Source organism: Kogia breviceps, chromosome 3 (genome assembly GCF_026419965.1).
Source record: "Kogia breviceps isolate mKogBre1 chromosome 3, mKogBre1 haplotype 1, whole genome shotgun sequence".
Lineage (NCBI taxonomy): Eukaryota > Metazoa > Chordata > Mammalia > Artiodactyla > Physeteridae > Kogia > Kogia breviceps.
The window spans coordinates 50985487-51005530 of record NC_081312.1 but is presented as its reverse complement, the minus strand read 5'-3'; the positions used below and the strand labels follow the sequence as shown (position 1 = coordinate 51005530).

Sequence of the window (20044 nt, the reverse complement as noted above, 5' to 3'; positions counted from 1 at the left end):
GTAAAAATATAAGTCTTTAAGATGAATTCATTTAAAATATTTCACCACTGAATCAATGTCTTTTAAAAACTAGACTACTCAAAAAGATACATTTTTTTAAGAATTTACTTTTAAGACATGAATTATCATTAGAGTTCAAAAAAGAATAGAAAAAATGACACCTACCAGAAAACATGGTGTGAAGTTTTTCCAATACTTCTACTTGGTCCAACCAAACATCAGATATAAACACAAACATGGCATCTTTATTCTCATCCTCTAGTTGTTTTAGTTTTGCAGAAGTCTTCACAGATGTATTAGAAGGCCCTCCAAAAAAATTAATATTTCCATAGTATGCCCTAGGTAATTATAACACAATTATTACCTTCTATCCTATATTCTGTTGGAGATATTTTTCTGATATTCTACAAATTTAGCTTCTGTCTATCTAATGAGGTAATTGTCCCATCAATGTAAATTGGACCATGAAAATGTATTATTTGTAGCACAAAAAACAAGTTTAAGTGTTCGAAAATGAGAAAGGAAGCAATACGGAAGCAGTAAATAAAGAACAGATATAGTATACCTGTACCTTTTAAAACTTACTAAAGCAAATATTAAATCACAATTTCCTATGTAGTTGAAAGTAGGAGAAATACTCAATTTGAATAAATAATAAAAGTCTCAAAAAAAGTGCTAGCCATTTGACCAAGCAATTCCACTTCTAGAAATCTGTTCTAAGAAATTAAGATGTCTAAAAAGACTAACGTACATCCCAGAATTGGGAAAATCTGGAAGGAACACTAAAGCTTGCAAAAATGGTCAATAGGAAATTGGGGCGCTCTTCTGCACTCTCAGCCCTCTACTGCTTTGCCACCCACCCTTCACTGGCTGCCATCCTACAGTTCTCAGCTTAAATGTACTACCCCAGAGAAGCCTCCCCTGAGGATCCCAAGAGAAGTTAGATTTCCCCATTACACACACTTGTAGGACTCTGCACTTCTCTTTTGTAGAACTTATCAAATTTGTAATCAGCTAATTATTTGGGTGACAGTTTAATGTCTATCTCCCCAGTCCAACACCTAGCACAGAGCCTGACAATACAGTATGTGCTCAAAATACACTGCTGAATGTAACAAATCATGTAATTTAAAAAGTATTTCATGGTAATGGAAAATGTTGACTGCATATTAAATGAAGAAGCAGGTTGCAAAGCAGTGTACAGTATGTATCCATTTTTAGTGTCCAAAAAAGGGATAGATATAGACCTATGTATTCATGCATAAAAACTCTCTATGTAATATGTATGTGTGTATATATATATATATCTTGTTAGAGTTGATTTTTGTTAGGTTGCTGTAATTATATCCTATAAAGTCACTGCAAACACTGCATTAAGGAATACTGAACCCTTGCTCCTAAGGAAAATATGTACATATCAGATAGATTGTAGTATTAAATTCTAAAAACAAAAACAAAAAAACCCCTCATGTTGGTAGATTCTATTTTCTTTATTTTACAAAAGAGAAAGAGAGGTTCAGGTTCAGAAATGTTAAGTAACTCTCCCGAGGCCATCCCAATAGCAGGTGCCAGTGTTAGGTTACAATCTTGCGGTTATCAGAGGAATGAAATAAGATGAAATTGTATGAAATAATTGTATGATTATTTCAATTATATACCCAAACATAAACCAGAGCATCACAGACAGAAATACCTATTAAGCTGATCCTTGAGGAATTAAAGCTTAGAAAAGCCTCACTAACACCTTCCATCCTTGGTACATGAAATACAGGAAGTCCCCTACGTATGAACCTTCAAGTTGAGAACTTTCAAAGATGCACACGTGCCCCTGTATGCCAGCCGTTGTACTGTACTACTGTACTTTTCAAGGTACTGTACTGTAAGATTAAGAATGTTTTCGTTATTTTTTATTTTTTTGTTTTTTTAATGTATATTTGTGTGAAAAATATTATAAACCAATTACAGTACAGTACTATATAGCCGATTGTGTTAGTTGGATACCTAGGCTAACTTTGTTGGACTTTCAAACAAGTTGGACTTACAAACAATTTGGACTTATGAACGTGCTCTCGGAATGGAACTCATTCATATGTAGGGGAATGTAGGGGACTTACTGTATAATGTGCAAAGACAGGAGCAAGAGGAAGGCCTATTTTCCCAAGAAATACCCTATGAATTCTAGGAACTCTAACAACACGCTGGGCTCACAAAACACAAGTCACATGCCCTGTACCAGTGAAAGAGAGCAGCATGGCAATGAAATCCCAGCAAATCTGTAACCTAAAAAAATTATATGGTAGACTAGGCAATGGTGGGAAGGCATTAGGTCAGTTCAGATCCTTTTGAGATGGGACCACGTTGTAGACATATTTGTATTCATTTATGCTTTTTAAAAAATAGATTTTATTTATTTATTGGCTGCGTTGGGTGTTTCGTTGCTGTGCGCGGGCTTTCTCTAGTTGCGGCAAGCGGGGGCTACTCTTCGTTGTGGTGTGTGGGCTTCTCATTGCGGTGGCTTCTCTTGTTGAGGAGCACAGGCTCCAGGCACACATGGGCTTCAGTAGTTGTGACACATGGGCTTCAGTAGTTGTGGCTCGTGGGCTCTAGAGCGCAGGCTCAGTAGTTGTGGTGCACGGGCTTAGTTGCTCCACGGCATGTGGGATCTTCCCGGATCAGGGCTTAAACCCATGTCCCCAGCATTAGCAGGCGGATTCTTAACCACTGCGCCACCAGGGAAGTCCCTCATTTACCCTTAAAACAGTATTTTACACATAGAAAAAACTCAATAAAATACCTATTGTTGAATTCACTGACTGCCACCAGAATACAGCCCTCTGAATTTTACTTTGGAGGTATTTTAAGAGAAAAGTAATTTATAATCCTAACTGGAATAAAATGATTATTTTACTTTAACATACTTTATGACACCTCATACCAGTCCGTTGGTGTACTAAACACACACAAAACAGTTTAATTTAGAGAAAACGAGACAATTTAAATGGAAGATTATTTGAGACATTACAGTGATGAACTCTTGGCTAAACTGAAAGGAATGGTAATACTCATGGCCAGCTTCCTCAATTACTCCTCTCATTCAGACGTAGTAATTTTGAGGCTTGTATGAAACGAAAACACCAAAACAACAGCAATTATGCCTTAAATATAGTCCAAAAAAACCCCTACAATGATATAAACCTAGCCACAAACTAGCACTAAAAACGTTCACTTAAAAGCGAGCTGGCTAGGGGCTTCCCTGGTGGCACAGTGGTTGAGTCCGCCTGCCGATGCAGGGGACACGGGTTTGTACCCCGGTCCGGGAAGATCCCACATGCCGCGGAGCGGCTGGGCCCGTGAGCCATGGCCGCTGAGCCTGCGCGTCTGGAGCCTGTGCTCCGCAACGGGAGAGGCCACAACAGTGAGAGGCCCGCGTACCGAAAAAAAAAAAAAAAAAGTGAGCTGTCTTGATGAGGGCTTGTATTCTCTGTGGGGTGAGCAGCACTTTCCCCCGGATTATGTACTTCAACAGGAAGAGAAGATGCACAGCAAAAGCTGCCTGCCAGTGCACTACTCCCAGCCAGTAAATGTGGCCTTGGCACCTGATTTATACAGGCATACTGGGCCTGAAATCTTAATCCTCATACTTCTTCTTGAAATCATCACCATCATCATGGAATCTCAAGATTTAATTCCCCCAGATGCTTACAGGCTCCAGGAAGGTAATCCTAAATATCAAAGCAGCAGCCAGCTGAGGCTGACTAGGTGTGAGTGAGGGAGCACACACATACCCTGCCCAAAGTGGGCAATCACTGCAGTATAGATATTCCAGGTGAGAATTCAGGTACAAAGTACAGCTAGATCTGATTGTTCAAGAGAACTCAGAAATCTAGACCATTATGAGAAATCTCCTAATTTTTAAATATTGCAAACTAATTCAAAATGTGTTTTAACACCTCAAAGGGGAAAAAAGAAATTTCTATAGACTACATTCAACCCACAGGCCACCAGCTTCAACTTCTACACCATTATTCAGTCTCTGCTCAAATAACTTGAGTGACAGGGAACTCACTCCTCTCAGAGAAGGCCCTTTTGGAACCACTCTAATATTATAATAATTTTGCATGTATTAAAGAACTATATAATCTGCCTCTTGTAACTTTCACTCAGTAAAATACAAAAGTAAGAACTTTCTATTAACATGGGAATTATATCCTTCTAAGTGTTTTCCTATCTCTTATCTCAGTTAAACTTCTCATCAATCCTATAGATAAATAAGACCGATAGACTGGAAGTGTTTCCATTAAAGCCAAAGTACAGAGATGCTACTGCAACCAATCTGGAGTCAACCCGAAGTTTTCAGTTTCATATAAAGCCTACTCTTTAACTCTCATTTGCTCTTTGCCTTCTGACACAAAGCCTGAGGACTTGTAATAACTGAGATATGATATACTATCTTACATTCATTACTGCCAGTATTATAAAATTCCTATAGAGTTTAAGTCAAACATTTTTATACCTAGTAGTACTAGAGGGTTCAGTGGGTGGAAATCCAAAGGCATTGACATGAAACACCTGATCTTCAAACCAACCTGAAAAAAGATAAGTAACAAATCACTTTCATTTGTCCAAGTCTCCTTCTTGTTTGAAAGGACAAAACTATGGAACACAAAGCAGTAACACAAGGCCATCATCTCATCCCCTGTCGACTAACAACAGAATTTATCAGTCCCACTGCGCTACAAAACAGCTTCAGGTTCAGAGACTGTCTCAGTTCTTTTTCTTTTTTTTGGCCACACCATGCGGCTTGCAGGATCTTAGTCCCCTGACTGACCAAGGATTGAACCCGGGGCCATGGCAGTGAAAGAGCCAAGTCCTAACCACTGGACTGCCAGAGAATTCCAGACAGTCTCAGTTCTATAAAACAAAAAATTCATGAAATACTAACAGATTTAGAAATAAAACTTTTCCCTTTTTTTATTTCACAATACATGTTAGAGTACAGACAGATAAGGTACACAGATTTTAAAATGTCTCATTTTATGACTCTATGTACAATCTATTTTTTCAACTTCATTGAGATATAATTCATGTATCGTACAACCCTTTAAAAGTGTATACTTGAGTGGTTTTTAGTATATTCACAAGTTGTACAACCATCACCACTAATTTCAGAATATTTTCATCACCCCAGAAAGAAACCCCTCTCCCATGAGTCTGATAGTTATTTAATGTTGTCAAAAGTATGCTCTCATAATCAGTGTTGTCCCGAGTTACATCATGTTAACATATTTTAACCAATGTAGAAAGGGTTTTACGGTAGAATGATGAGGGGGAGAGGGAAAAAAGTATACTGACTTACCCTCTGCTAAGACAAGGCATGACTCTGTGTATAAACCGCTATGAAACTGGTACACAATAATTGAGGAAAATAATTCTACTTCTATGCTTGAGGTGGTGATAAAGTCAACATACATTTTGGGCTCAACAGGACTTCCAAATAATAAATTCAAAGACTTCACATTTAAAACTCTGAATAGATCATAGCTTAAAAAACTTTAGGTTTAAATATCCCCATATCTGATTCTAAGATGTAATATTGACAGTATAGACCATTCTTAGCATGTTATAAACTTCCTCAGGGATTTGTCTGGATTCTCCAAATATGGGGGAATTACAGGTTTTTTTGTCTGTGGTTAGGATTATGTCTCCAGATTCCTACACCACCGTATGGAAGTTACACTAAGAACCCAAATAGATAAATGTGAGAATGACATATGATCAATTTCCCCAACTCATGTAACACAGATTTAAAAAAATAAAAGTGAAGGATATAGCTTTACTAAGATCCAGTTGTACTGTTCCTGTAGGATCTTCCAGAAAAAATTTTCCCTAAAAAAAAAATTAAAAGAAGCATGTCCACATTTATGTAAAAATGAATACTATGACAAAAGAATTAAAATACTGACAATTTTGACAACAGAATATAGTAGACAGTACCGTGGATTTTTAAAAAATCAGTAATTCCTAGTCTAGGCTTTTCCATTTACTAGTCTGGTGACCACAAACTAATCAATTAATTGAGACTCAGAGTCCTCAAAGGTACCTAGACAATGACCACTGCCAACCACAAGATGACAGGAGGGATACTTGCTGGCTGCCGTAAGAGGGGCCTCAGAGAGCCAACAACAACTCCCAGGGAGCAGGATATGGTCTGCAGCTTTGATTGTTTAGAAACCCAGTACTCTCTGTTCAAACAGAGGTCACTGGGGGACTAATTTCAGGCTATGCAAACTGGTGGCCTGTATAAGACACTCCTTCCTGATGTCTACTCAGGAAACCAAATGCAAAAGGAAAGGTTACTTGGTGACTGAGGTAGCCACTTTCAATGAAGAATACACTCCCATGCCCTCTGTAAAAATCCCATATGTAACTGACATTTCATTAATCTGAAGACTGAAAATAAAAGTTGGATGCTTATCAAGTTCCACTTACCTCTTTTAACTGGGTTATCATTCCAAGAATAATCACATCTCCGATCTTGGTTGTACTGCCCAATAGGGTTTCTACTGTCTTAAGCTAAAGTGAAACAAAATAAATTCTTAAGGACTGAAAATATGTTCTTTTAAGAAACTAATCTTTTTACAAGTAAGTAAATTTTGAGTGCACATTTTAGTATTTACAACTATTTTACAGTAGAAAATCAAAGAAAATTTAGAAAATATAATTTTATCCTACAAAAAGCTAAAATATTAACTGATGATGGCTTGGAAGAATTCTGCCTAAAGAAACACCATATCAACACAGGCCCTAACCAATGACTGAAATTTCATACCATATTATTTTGAATAATAAGTATATTTATCTTTAAAATGTTAAAAATATATATAAATTTTATTTATTTTATTTGGTCAGTACCTCTTCAGTACCTGAAAATTAGTGGGCTATTTAAAAAGTTATATTCTAATTTTACTTAGTATTTTGAAAGGCTGTCATTATTTACATTCTCAATCTGATCCTTATTTTTTATCAGAAAGTTAAAGGTAGTAATAATTGGGGCATTATTTTAAAAAATCCTTCCTGACCCTTTTCTATTCATATAATCCTAAGTATATGTTAATATACACACATACAATTTATAAACACATAGCCATACACTTTGTTTTATTGCAAAGATGAAATTATATTATTTGTATTATTCTTCAACTTAACTTTTTAAGTTTAATATATCTTAAACATTGTTCCATTTAACTATATATAGATACACTTCATTCTTTTTAATGGGTAGAGATATCTATAGTATATATACAACAATTTACCAAACAACTTAAAGGACATGATCACATCATCCCATAATAATCACTGTTAACATTTTATATTGAAGTTCCTCTTTCAAAACATGAACCTCAAGCAACACAGGAATACAATGTTCATTTTAAACAGTTTTTTTTTTTTTTTTTTTTTTTTTTTTTTTGCGGTACGCGGGCCTCTCACTGTTGTGGCCTCTCCCGTTGCGGAGCACAGGCTCCGGACGCGCAGGCTCAGCGGCCATGGCTCACGGGCCCAGCCGCTCCGCGGCATGTGGGATCTTCCCGGACCGGGGCACGAACCCGTGTCCCCTGCATCGGCAGGCGGACTCCCAACCACTGTGCCACCAGGGAAGCCCTAAACAGTTTTTAAAAATGAAATACTTAGGGATAAATCTGAAGAAAAGATATGTAAGACATGTATGCTAAAAACTGGCTCAGGTAAAGATTTCTTAGAAACAATACCAAAAATATGAGCCATAAAAGAAAAATTGATAAGTTGGACTCTAACAAAATTAAGAACCTACGTACTTCAAAAAGACTGTTAAGAGAATAAAAAGACAACTTACAGACTGGGAAAAATATTGCAATTTGCAATCAATCAATTAAAGAAACACAGGAGTAAAAGCTGTAACAAAGTATTCATGAGGACACCATATTTGCAGTTTGCAAAGGGAGAATGCCATATAGGGACTATAGATGGTGGTTTAAATAGATAATATACCAGCAGGGATACAGAATTAAACAGCTTGGCAAGATAACAAGAACAATAAATTATTTAGCTAAGTCCTAAAGTTACTTTGGCAAAGAGGAGAGGTGAAATAATGCTTCTGGGTTGTGGGTATCTGAGATGCCATAGGAAACCTAATATATTCAAGAAAACACATAGACAGTCATTTGTAGAGAAATATAAATAATGTCAATTTCCAAAACTTAATACAATGTTTTTCTCCAACAAAGGTTAAAAGCAGAAACTATCAAACTCTATAAATGTTTTCTCCTTATGGTGCTGCCATCAAACATTAATTTAAGCATTATCTAGTATTATCATTTTAGTATCTATCAGACTGCTCATCACCATGAATTCTGATCTAACATGGTAGAGGACTGAATGAACCTTAGCAGAGGCTGGGCCTCTTCAGAAGCTATTTGGAACACCACAGAAACGGTGGGTCCTAGCCAGAAGGAACTAAGGACTATCCCCCAGCAGGGCTCTGTGTGCTGGAGGGGGAAAAAAGCCACAGATGGACTGACAACGACCAGGTATGTTGCCGGAACAAAAGCGATGGTGCTGTTTGGTAACCACTTTCTGAAGTATTACAGTGGAAAGAGCACACACAGCAGAGAACATTCTTCCTCTCCCCAGACAACCCTGTGGCCTGTCTGCGCTCTCTCATGCATTCTATAAATGTGGTTTCCTTAGTGCATTCAGTAAAATTTTCACTCCAACTGATATAATATAACATGTCTCAGCTGATCAAGTGTATGGGGGGGTCACTAGAGGGATGGGCTGGGCAAGGAGCAGGATTTCAGAGTATGAGTGAGGGCAGGAAGGGTAGTGTTGAGGGTTGGTCAGAAAGCCAGTGTATCATCCAGCAAATGGACCAGGAGGACTAGGGTTCTGTCTTGGTGGCCAGAGACCCAGGACACAGGACATGGACTTTACCAACAGTGGGCATGCACAGGTCAGTTAGCTAGTTAAACTGTTATCAGTGGTTAGTTTTCATTTAAAATTCAATAAATTAGAATTAAGCAAAAATTATTAAACTTGTATACATACCCCCCCTAAATAACTAGGATAACGTTCTAACCTGGAATTTGCTTCCGCTTTCATCAGGGTGAGAACCTATCACTGGAGGAGTAAATAATTCATGTCTGTGGGTCCTCTAGAAAAGAGAAAGATTCACATGAATTACTGAGGCAAACATTTAAAACTAAGATTCATTAAAATAGTGCCCTGACAAAGCACTGTCCTTAAACTAATGTTACTATTATTTATTCTCAACAAATTTGAAAATCTACATAGTTTAATGTACAAATATCTAGAAATGTAATTTGTTTAAAAACTCATTTTAAGACTTTTTTTAAAAAAAGGTCTATCGTGTACCTGGCAGTAGTGCACTCTGGGCTGAGGATATGAGGACAACAAACCAAGGTGTCAACCTCAGAGCACAGGGGTCAGTGAGAAGGAAGTGTCAACAGGTCACAATACAACAAAGGACCCTGAGCAGAAGGGGCCATTTAAGGAGATCCTAAGTGATAAAAAAGACTTTGCTAGTAAGAAACAAAAGGAGGCTGAGACACGACATTTCAGGCAGAGGAAGGGATGTGTCACAAGAAAGAGTTACTAAGAGTAAAGGAGTATTCAGGAAGTGATGTGAAGCTTAGTACAGGTGGATCATGACGTGCACAAGGTAGCACGTGTGACAATGCAAGAGATGGGTTGGAGCCTCTATTTGGGAAAATGTCCCTCCCCCACTGTGGTCCACATAGTTTAGGTAGGGTTGGTGCCCTTCCCCCTCCAGACAGACCACCAAGGCCTAGCAAATCAAAGTACTCCATCCCCTTGGCCAATGATTTTTTCAGGGTTGAGCAAGTGGCTGAAGCCTGGCCAATAGGAGACAGCTGCTAGAACTATTGGAAAAGAACTCTCTAAGAGTTTCCAAGGCTACTAGTGAGTGGCCATCTCTGTCACCTCATAGGGAGAACTTGTTTGAAAGTAAGATCAATTTTTTTAAATTGCTGGGAGATGGAAAGAGGTAGATGCCTCATGACATTGTGTGAGCACCTTGATCCAGCCATGCTTGACACAGCTGGACCTCTAGACTTCTCCACAAGCCAAGAAGTTCCTTTTTTCTGTTTTAGCCAGTTTGAGTTTTTGTAAACTCTAATAAAAGAGTCCCAACAATACAGACTCTGTAAGCCAAACCAAGAAGTCTGTCTTATAGACAATGGAAAACAACAATTTTGAAGTAGGATGATAAAATCAGATTTGCTTTCAGGAAGATAATTGCAATAAAAATATGCACGGACTAAAATTCAACCCTTTTAATGAGGCTCGGGAGGGTTCAGTGATACCCCCAAATAATATCATAGGCTTTAGCACATAATTTTTAAAAAGAAAGTAGTATTTACTGAGCATCTTCTCTGTGAAGAGAAAGGTGGCAGAGGAAATAAACAAGGAGCGTGCAGTCAGACAACAGGGACACACACCCCAAATGCAAGGCAGGGCCAACTCTAGTAAGTGTCGTAGGAGACCCACTGAGTAGTCAGTGGGTTGGAAGCAGGAAGAGGACTTCCCTGGTGGTCCAGTGGGTAAAACTGCACGCTCCCAATGCAGGCGGGGCCCAGGTTCGATCACTGGTTGGGAAACTAGATCCCACATGCATGACGCAACTAAGAAGTCCACATGCCGCAATGAAGATCCCGTGTGCTGCAACTAAGACCCGATGCAACCAAAATAAATAAATAAATATTTTAATTAATTAATTTAAAAAATTTAGAAAGCAGGAAGAGACTGCATCCAACTGCAGATCAGGAAGGGCTTCAGAAAAGAGAAGGAATCTGAGAAGGTCCTTCCAGAATTAGGAGGGTTTCAAGAGCAGAAATAAGAGGGAGGAGCATCAAGAGAGTGAATAGTATAAGCAAAGTCACAGAAGAGGTGGAAGAAACAGACACAATATTTCCATGTTTCAGTTTTGGCTCCTCTACTTTTCAGAGGGAAAAGTACAGATTAGGCCAAAAACGTGTGACAGGAAGATTTGTATTTTTTAAAAAATATTTATTTATTTGGCTGCACTGGGTCTTAAGTTGTGGCATGCAGGATCTTTAGTTGTGGCATGCAGGATCTTTTAGTTGTGGCACGCGAACTCTTAGTTGCAGCATGTGGGATCTAGTTCCCTGACCAGGGATCAAACCCAGGCCCCCTGCATTGGGAGCGTGGAGTCTTAGCCCCTGGACCACCAGGGTAGTCCCAGAAGATCTGTATTTAATCCAGTAGGTGGTAAACTTCCTTGAAAGACTTGTGAGCAAAATTATGGTGTGATCAGTGCTAAACTTCTGGAAGATTAACCTGGCAACATCATGTAGGCGATGGAGGCAGAAGAGAATAGACATCCTCAGGGCTTATTCTCCTCAACCTTTGTTCAGTGCTTATTCCTGCAGACCACCATCTCCTCATTGAAACCTCCCTGTGCTTCTGCTATATAACACCACCCGGGCCTAGTCCCCAAACTCTATCATTCCCCTTTCCATCATCTCTCAGGGGCTCATCCCTGCAGTCCCATCTATTACTCTAGGCAGATGCCTCCTAAATCTCTCTCTACCCAGATCTCTTTCTTTAGCTCCAGATGTACATCTCACCTGATATCCTACTGACAACCTTAACTCAAATGTTTGAAACAGAACCTGTCATCATCTTCCCCATTCTCTTTTTCCTATTTGTTAATATGTTACCATTATTCTACCCGTCCACTCTCTCAGGCTCAAAACCTTAATCATCTTTCAGTCTTCACTCTCTCCCTTCTCTTTCACGTCCAATCAGCCACCATGAACTATGGCTTCCACTGCTCTAGGACTGTCCCCTCTTTCTGCTCCCCTTACCTTCCTTCATTCAGGCTATCATTTATTCCAGGACTAATACCACAGACTCCTGTAAGTCTTCTCTCATACTCTAATTCATCCCAAAATCAGCTGAGAGAGGAAGTCCTCAGGGAACCACTGTAAGTGAGTTGCTCTGGTATTTTAAGGCTCCTTGTACCAAAAGAACAGAGCCCAACTCTGAAGAGTGGCATCCAAGGCAATCCCATGATTTAGTTGCCACTTGACTTTCCAAACTTATCCTATGCTACTCCTCTTCACAAGTCTTCCTCCCCACACAAAGAAGGCTGATTGCTCATCATTTCCTGCATGGAGTCCACTTTTTCCTTTTGCTCTGTCTTTGTTCACACTGTTCACCACCTTCTCCCCATTTCCACAAGATCAGAGCAATCAAGGCCCATGTCAAATGCTATCATTTCCTTGAAGGCTTCTCTGATTTTTCTATAGAAAGCATTCTCTTTGTATCATATTTCTTCCATAGTATGTATAAAATTCTACTTCATATATTATTTATGCAGATGTCTTTAACTTCATAGACTATAAGTTACTTGAAAGTAGTATAGTACAGGAGGCAAGGGTTGGGCTCCAGACTCAGACTGACTGGATACAAATCCTGTCCCTATTTACTAGATGTAACCTCTGGGCTAGTGACTAAACTTCTCCAGGTCTCAGTTTTCCCCATCTGTAAAATGGGAATAACAGCATTTATACATACATTGATGTTATGATGATCAAATGAGGTAATGTCTGTAAAGTGATAAACCATGCCTGGCCTATCAAAAGCATTTTAAAAATATTAACTACTATTTTTATCATCATCATGATTGTTAAAGTACAGAAGTCCATCTTTTAATTATCCCTGAGTCTTACCTAAGCTGAAACAGTCTCTTTCTTCCCCTCCGACTTACCTGGTGCAAAATTGTGTATCGTTCACGAAACAGCTCTGCTTTATCTCTTGCTGTCCCAAATAAATTTGGTGCAGGGTGGTTGGTCATTAATAAACTAGGAAAAAAGGAATGCCTATTTATGACTATCATAATACACAAAGGTAGATTAAAAAATGAAACAGGAGACTATATACCTTCCAAAAAAATATGCACATTTGAAATTAGCTTAACATCAATAAATGGCATACTTACGGAAGAAATTTTTTTCTTTCTGAATTGTACACAAGGCGTGGGATATCAAATGCTCCTATGATATTGAAAATATGTTCTCTGAAAAACAACCCACAAAAGCAGACCTGATTTACTAAAACATAAGTATTCCAAGTGAACATGAAAACTTGCATTATAACCTTATGTCATATACACATACTTTTCACAGATCGTGTACACAATTTCTTGTAGTGTCAAAAATAATATGGGGGTAAAGTTTTTAGCCTGTGCATTTTCCTCTCAGAGATGAGAAAGCACTGCCACTACTCTCAAGCAAACAAAAAATTTAATCAACTTCTAAGAATGTTATCTGTTGAAAAAGAACATTTACATATAAAATAGTCACATCTTAAAGAAATCTCTCCTAATATGTACTATCTTTATAAGCTACAATATTATTAAAAGGTATAATTCATTTCCAACAATTTTTTAATCCAAAATATCATGCGAAAGTGACCCAGGAAAAGATGTAAAACAGAAAAAGAACCCCCCAAATTCTGCCCATATCCTTGACACCTATAGTGTTAGAGAAGGATAATTCATAAAATAATTTACCTTCAGATACTTTTAATATCATAACCATGTTTGAATGAGGTTAAAAAAAATTCACAGCACTATTTAATAAATATTCCAACCTAAAGAATCTTCCCTAAAATTATATCTATTTCCCAAAATGAAAACGGACAAAAAAATGTCATGCTAGTCTGTTGGTAGCACCTAGTACACCTAGTACAGAGTAGCAGAGAACCAGTGAACTTGAAGTAAGCCTGATTCTAGACACAGCTCCATGATTTTCTAATGGGTCAATCTTGGAAAGTTATTTAACTTACCATGCTACTTATTCATGTATAAAAATGAGAGCCTCTCCCTTGTGCTATGATATAATGCCTTTCTGACAACTGGAGTTGCAAAGATCATTTACCATTCAGTCCCTACTCAACCTCTATATTGGCTGACTGTAGCATATGAATAGCTTGACAGAAACAACAGGTAACTTTAATGCCTATTTTAGGATTATAATCCTTACACTTTGATATAATCATTTTGAATTTCTACTGATGGCTTTAGGAGCAAGAACACCAGTATCTTAAACAATGAGTTGGCAAGGATAAAATTTAAATACCTCAATTTCTCTATTTTTTAGCTGCTCTAATAAGTTCTGACCAGAAAAAGATTAAAACTACTAACCAAAATGAGTAATGCCTCCTTTCAATTATCTCCATTGCCCCAAATAGGAAAAAACTGTCAAAAGTTAAGACTCTCTCTATGCTTTTCCTTTCAGTTAAACCCTGTGAATTTGGAAAGAAGTATCATATTCAAAGGAGGAAAGGAAAGAGGTTTATCTCAGGGAGATAAAACCCAGAAAAATTACTGCAACATAAATTCCTAAGCTCTAATAGCATGAGACAGGAAAAAGTCCTAAAGCTGAGGTTCTACCCTCCTTTGCCATTCACCATGTGACCCAAGTTAAGTCACTGAACTTTCAGGACTCGGCACTTTCCTAAGAAAAAAAGTAAATTATACCTCTGAATAATCAGTTCAATCCACCTGCAGCATATAGAATATTAAATCAAATCAGTTGGGTAAGTGGCAAAAGTTTGTCATGGTACAAACAACACCGAAATCTCAAATTCTAGGATAAAAATAGTAAAGATGAGTCATTTAATATTGAGGTTCATAATGTAAGCTATCACTTAAAAAAAAACTAAGAAATAACCACTGTAGAAAGGTGACCACTGAGTATTTCCCCAAGAAAATAATTTAAAATAACCACTCAACAACACTTCCAACATGGGGAAAAGGTGAATTTCTCCACATACACAGTTTCATCTACTGACTGACTGCATTCCTGGACTGCTGCTTCCACTACAGACCGTTCGATCATGTTTGATGACACTGAAAAGAGAAGTTCAAAGTTAAATTTTAAAAACAGGCATAAAAATTAGTTCTTTCCACACACAGCTTTTTTCCTGAAAATAATCTGCAAACACTTACCCCAAGATGCTCATTACATAGATTTCAGGAGGAAAAAAGTGTTAGGGGGCTTCCCTGGTGGTGCAGTGGTTGAGAATCTGCCTGCCAGTGCAGGGGACACGGATTCGAGTCCTGGTCTGGGAAGATCCCACATGCCGCGGAGCAACTGGTCCTGTGAGCCACAACTACTGAGCCTGCGCATCTGGAGCCTGTGCTCCGCAACAAGAGAGGCCGCGATAGTGAGAGGCCCCGTGCACCGCGATGAAGACTGGCCCCCCATCACTGCAACTAGAGAAAGCCCTCGCACAGAAACGAAGACCCAACACAGCCAAAAATAAATTTATTTTTTTTTAAAAAAGTGTTAGAACAAAAGACGTATTTCAAATACCTTAATCTTCCACGCTCAAATACACTTACAATACCTAATACACAGTCAAATGCCTTACTTTTCTAAATATTGTTAAATAACATACATTCAAGTATACAAATGCTTCTGTAAGCTCCTAGGTTTAATATGGTTACATTTGTATAACTTTTCACCACAACTGCTATGTTTCAGTAGGTATGATAGTAACAGTAATAACAATAACAGCCACCACTCATTAAGCCCTTAGTAAACGTGTGGCACCCTGCTCAGTAGTTCACAAGCATTATTAGATAGATGTCCTATATGACTGCTGTTCATAAGCCATGTCTTACAGATGGGGAAAGTGCAGCTCCCAAGAGGTCAAATAACCAGATCAACAACATAATTGGAAGGAGTAGAGAGCAATACAAACCCGAGCCTGATTCCAGACTGGGTGCCCTTAACCACTGTGGTATGTTCTCAGGCAAAATACCATGTACCGTCCTAAATTAATGTATACTAATTTTCTAAATTTAATCATTTTCTAAATTTCCAACTGTAAGGAAATTTTTAAAGCAAAGATATATTTAAAATTCTGTCTTTAGAAAAGTGAAAATGAGATATATTAGCAATTTCTCCTCTATTATAGAACGTGTTTCCTCCTGTTTAACTGAAGAAACTACCATCTATACAACATATCAGAGCAAGCCACACCCACTTCTCTCCTTCAGTGCTCTAGAAACTGGACATTTCTTTTCTAGAAGAGCATTTCTCTTTTGTAGGCCCATGCTTATGGTAAAAGGCTAAGTATTTAACAAAAATATTCCTTAAGAAAGGCTGAAGCAGGAAGGGAAAGTTATTCTTGCTTACTTACTATTTTTTCCCCTCAAACATTTAAGAGTACCTAACTTAAGTAAGACAAAGTAATAGGCAGAGAGAAAAAAGTGACCATAAAGGAATCAGAGGGGAATTCACAAAGGGGAAGAGCTATAAAAGTCTCTGGGAATGCCCCAAGGTTCCAAAAGAACTAGAGGTTACTCTTTGGCAAGAAGTGCTACCAGGGGTATGTCTCCTACCACCAGGACATTCAATACTGAATGTCAATTCAATACTCAATGTATTGTATACTCAATGTATTGTATACTCAATACTCAATGTCAATTCAATTCAATACTGAATGTCAATCCTCAACTTCAAATTAAATCTATAAATCTAACTGAGGATGTAGAACTATATGAACAATTTAAGGCTTGTCAGAAACTGTTACTTACAGGGTTGCTTTTCAACTGCATCAATGATCTTTTCCAGTGCATCTTCAAGCTCTACTTCATTGATAGACTGAAGAGCTTCTGTGAGGTACTTAATAGCTTCACTGATAAGAGAGATTGTTAATTAAGGCTAAAAATTTTATGCCAAAATCTGGCAAACACTCATCAATCTAGCATCGAAATAAGATCCACTCACTCCCACTGCAAGCAGTACTCTCCTTTTCTGTGCTTTCTGAACAAATTCTTCCTCCTATCCCCTGCCAACATAACTGTTCTTAAAGCCCCAAATCACATCCTTCTTCTAGGAAGCCTTCCTAGACCAGCTCTACCTGCTGCAATCTCCCTTTCCTTCTGAAATTGTTAAAAAAAATCTCACTTATAGATACCTTAGATCTGCTGTATCACATTAGCCTTGTACTATTTATTACCTGACATTAATAAACTCAGTCTGTTTCAATGTTCTGAACATAACAGACACTTAAATACGTATTTATTAATTTGATAATGCATTTGCTTAAGTTCCAGTAATTTCATCAGTTTTCAACTGTAAAATAAGAAAAAAATTAGGCTAGAAAAAACTTTGACATTCAAATATAGTCATAGAAGTAATAACACTCACTAAAATCACATGAATCCCTCTCACCCCTCAAAAATCAATAAAGCTGAAAACTTTTTAAAAATCACATGAATTCCTGATTTAAATACCAATAATACTCAGAATGAACACTGTTTACTTAAACAATTTGCTAATTCCATGCCATTCTTTATTTGTAGACCACAGCTTTACACTTTGCATCAATGTTATTGTTATAGTCATCGCACTAACTGTTCTATATCTTGGGTTGCTTATTGTTTCATGTGTGGGCGTCACATCCCTCCAATTTATTATAGATGATGCTCCTTGAGAAGGGGAACTGTGTCATCCTTTGGCAGAGTGCTAAGCACACTGAAGGTGGTCCACAAATACTTGCTCATTGAGTCCCTAAAATCACACACATATCAGGTGAATCTTGGGAGAGCTCTTAGCATAGAACAAAGTCATACAGGATCTGGCTCCTGCCAAATCTCACTAGTCTCATCCAGTGCCTCTGGCTTTCCTGGCGCTCTTCTGCCTCAGGGTCTTTATATGGTCATTTCCCCCCCCCACTCTTCACCTAGTCAAATTCTGCTCATCCTTTAACACTCAACTCAAACCATTCTTTTTTTTTCAAACCATTCTTTAATGAAGCCTTCCTTGATTCTACGACTGTTTATACACCTGGTTATACACTATCATAGCACTTCCTTCCTCAGATCCTTTTCATAATTGAAATTAAATAACTGTGAATTATTTAATATCCATGGTAGACAGACTTCTAAGATGACCCCTAATAATCCACACCTCCTGGTATTCACATCCTTGTGCAATCGCCTCCCCTTGAGTGTGCATTGGACCTAGTGACTTGCTTCTAACAATAGAATATAGCAAAAGCGATGGAATATTTTACTATATTGTAGTTTTAAAAATAAAAATTTTAAAGCGGCAAGATGTCACTTTCTTGCTTAGGTTACAAAAGACTGTGACTTCCATTTACTAGCAGACTCTCTTGCTAGCTTTGATGAAGTAAACTGCCATGCTGGGCAGGCCCAACAGCCAGCAAGGACTGAAGCCCTCAGTCCAACAATCTTGGATGAACTGAATCCTGCCAATTACTGAATGAATTTGGAAGCAAATCCTGCCCAGTTGACTCTGAGATGACCCCATCCAGACTGCAGCCTTGTGAGACACCCTGAAGCTAAGGACCCAGCTAAGCCTACCTGAATTCCTGACCCACAGAAAATGTGAGAATATAAGTGCCTCCTGTTTTAAACTTCTAAGTTTGGGGGTAATTCGTTATGCAGCAATAAATATTAATACACTATCTGTCCCCCAACCTCCGCATTGTCTTACCTTCCCTACTCCCTTGCCCCAGCAGTACTTTGCAGCTAATAGATTTCAGTGTATTTCTGACTGAATTAATGAATGACAGCTCAATATTAGGTCAAATTCTAAGTGAAAATAAAGAAAATTTAACTGATCAATTGGTCATATTTTCAAAATGTGGGGAATCAACTGAATAAAATTTATTATTGTCTCCTAGAGCTTATCCACTCTTGCACCTGTTCACCACTAACCCAAAAGTAAGGTAAAAGTCCCATGAAACGTATTACAAAAACAAACAAAAAAACCTCTACACACACAAGGGCAATCAAAACCTGGTACAGAGAAGTGTATCCCGTCCAGCAGGTATTTACATATGTAAATACTGTATTCTTTATATATAAAAAAAGAAGAGTTAATGAGAAAAATCTTGTAAAGGATCATTCTACAAGTCGTAGAAAACACGGATATGTCCAGAGAAGCACAGAAGTTCTAAAGGAAATCTAAACAAACAAACCAAAAAAACCCAGAAGACTTAAGAACATGCTTTAAACTACCCACTTCTTAACTCTCCAGGAATTCTCTCTCGGGAATAATACGTTATCCAAAATTGGGAAGGCTAGCAAGGCCCACAGTTTGTACAACATAATCTGACAGCTACCGACATGCAATGGGCTTTGCCAGGTCTCTCGTTCGCTGTCTCCGTAACCACGTGAGCAGCGTTGTTAGGATTCCCAATGAGCGGAGGCAGAGACTAAGCTGGCTGAGAGGCGCCCAAACACAGTGCTAATACACCGCTGCTGCGGCTGTCTGGCACGTGCAGGAGAAGACCCTCATCCCTTTCGGGAGAAACTTTTCGACTCCGCGCGAATGTCGGGGAACTTAAGAAGGCATCGCCAGGTCCCCCTTGCTTCTTAGAACTCTTTCAAGGTCTCTGTCATTTTAAGGCCAAACCCCCTCCTGGCGCGCGGCGCGTCCCGCTGCCCCGCATGGCGGCCTGACCCTCCCCTCCTGTCCTGCTCGCTGCCCAGCCGACTCACCCCCGGAGCAGCAAGCCGCGCAGCTTGAAGTTAGAGAGCACCCTACTCCGCAGCCGCTCCGGCGCCATGTTCGCTTTTTGGCGCCAAAGCTGCGGCCCCGCCCCTTCCCGGGCGCGCCCCGCCCCGTCCCCGTCCTGGTCCAGCCCCAGACTTTCTGGTTCTCTCTGCCACTGCTCCTTCTCCCTCTGCGCGGAGACTTTGGCGTCGCCAGCCTGGAGAGCTGCAGACGCGCACCCACTAGGCTGCAGAAGAAGACGACCCTGCACGGCTCTGTTGCTCGGAGACTGAAGAGCGAGGGCGTCCTTCCCTGGTGTCTGGTTGGGAATGTGCTTCCCTATCTCAAATGCTTCGTTGAGCCACTTAGTACTCTCATCGCTACCCTCCACCTTCCGTGACTCCGGTCGGGCTCCTCCCGGACCCCAGGGCCCTTATGCTTTGTGTCACCTCAGGGTTTTCCCC

General features: G+C 39.0%; 1 protein-coding gene across 1 annotated transcript in view; it reads right to left on the bottom strand.

Annotated features, from left to right (window-relative positions):
* Positions 1–19660, bottom strand: part of POLE2 (DNA polymerase epsilon 2, accessory subunit) — a 29675-nt gene extending 10015 nt beyond the window's left edge. Inside the window, exons 1-11 of the mRNA XM_059057122.2 lie at positions 19586–19660; positions 16649–16749; positions 14878–14953; positions 13040–13117; positions 12809–12902; positions 9113–9187; positions 6490–6573; positions 5830–5886; positions 5357–5405; positions 4514–4586; positions 166–338 (exon numbers count right to left, since the gene is read on the bottom strand). Of these exons, the coding sequence (XP_058913105.1) occupies positions 166–338; positions 4514–4586; positions 5357–5405; positions 5830–5886; positions 6490–6573; positions 9113–9187; positions 12809–12902; positions 13040–13117; positions 14878–14953; positions 16649–16749; positions 19586–19653 (928 nt within the window). The 5' untranslated portion in view covers positions 19654–19660. The remainder of the gene's footprint in view (positions 1–165; positions 339–4513; positions 4587–5356; positions 5406–5829; positions 5887–6489; positions 6574–9112; positions 9188–12808; positions 12903–13039; positions 13118–14877; positions 14954–16648; positions 16750–19585) is intronic.
* Between the last annotated feature and the right edge of the window lie 384 nt (positions 19661–20044).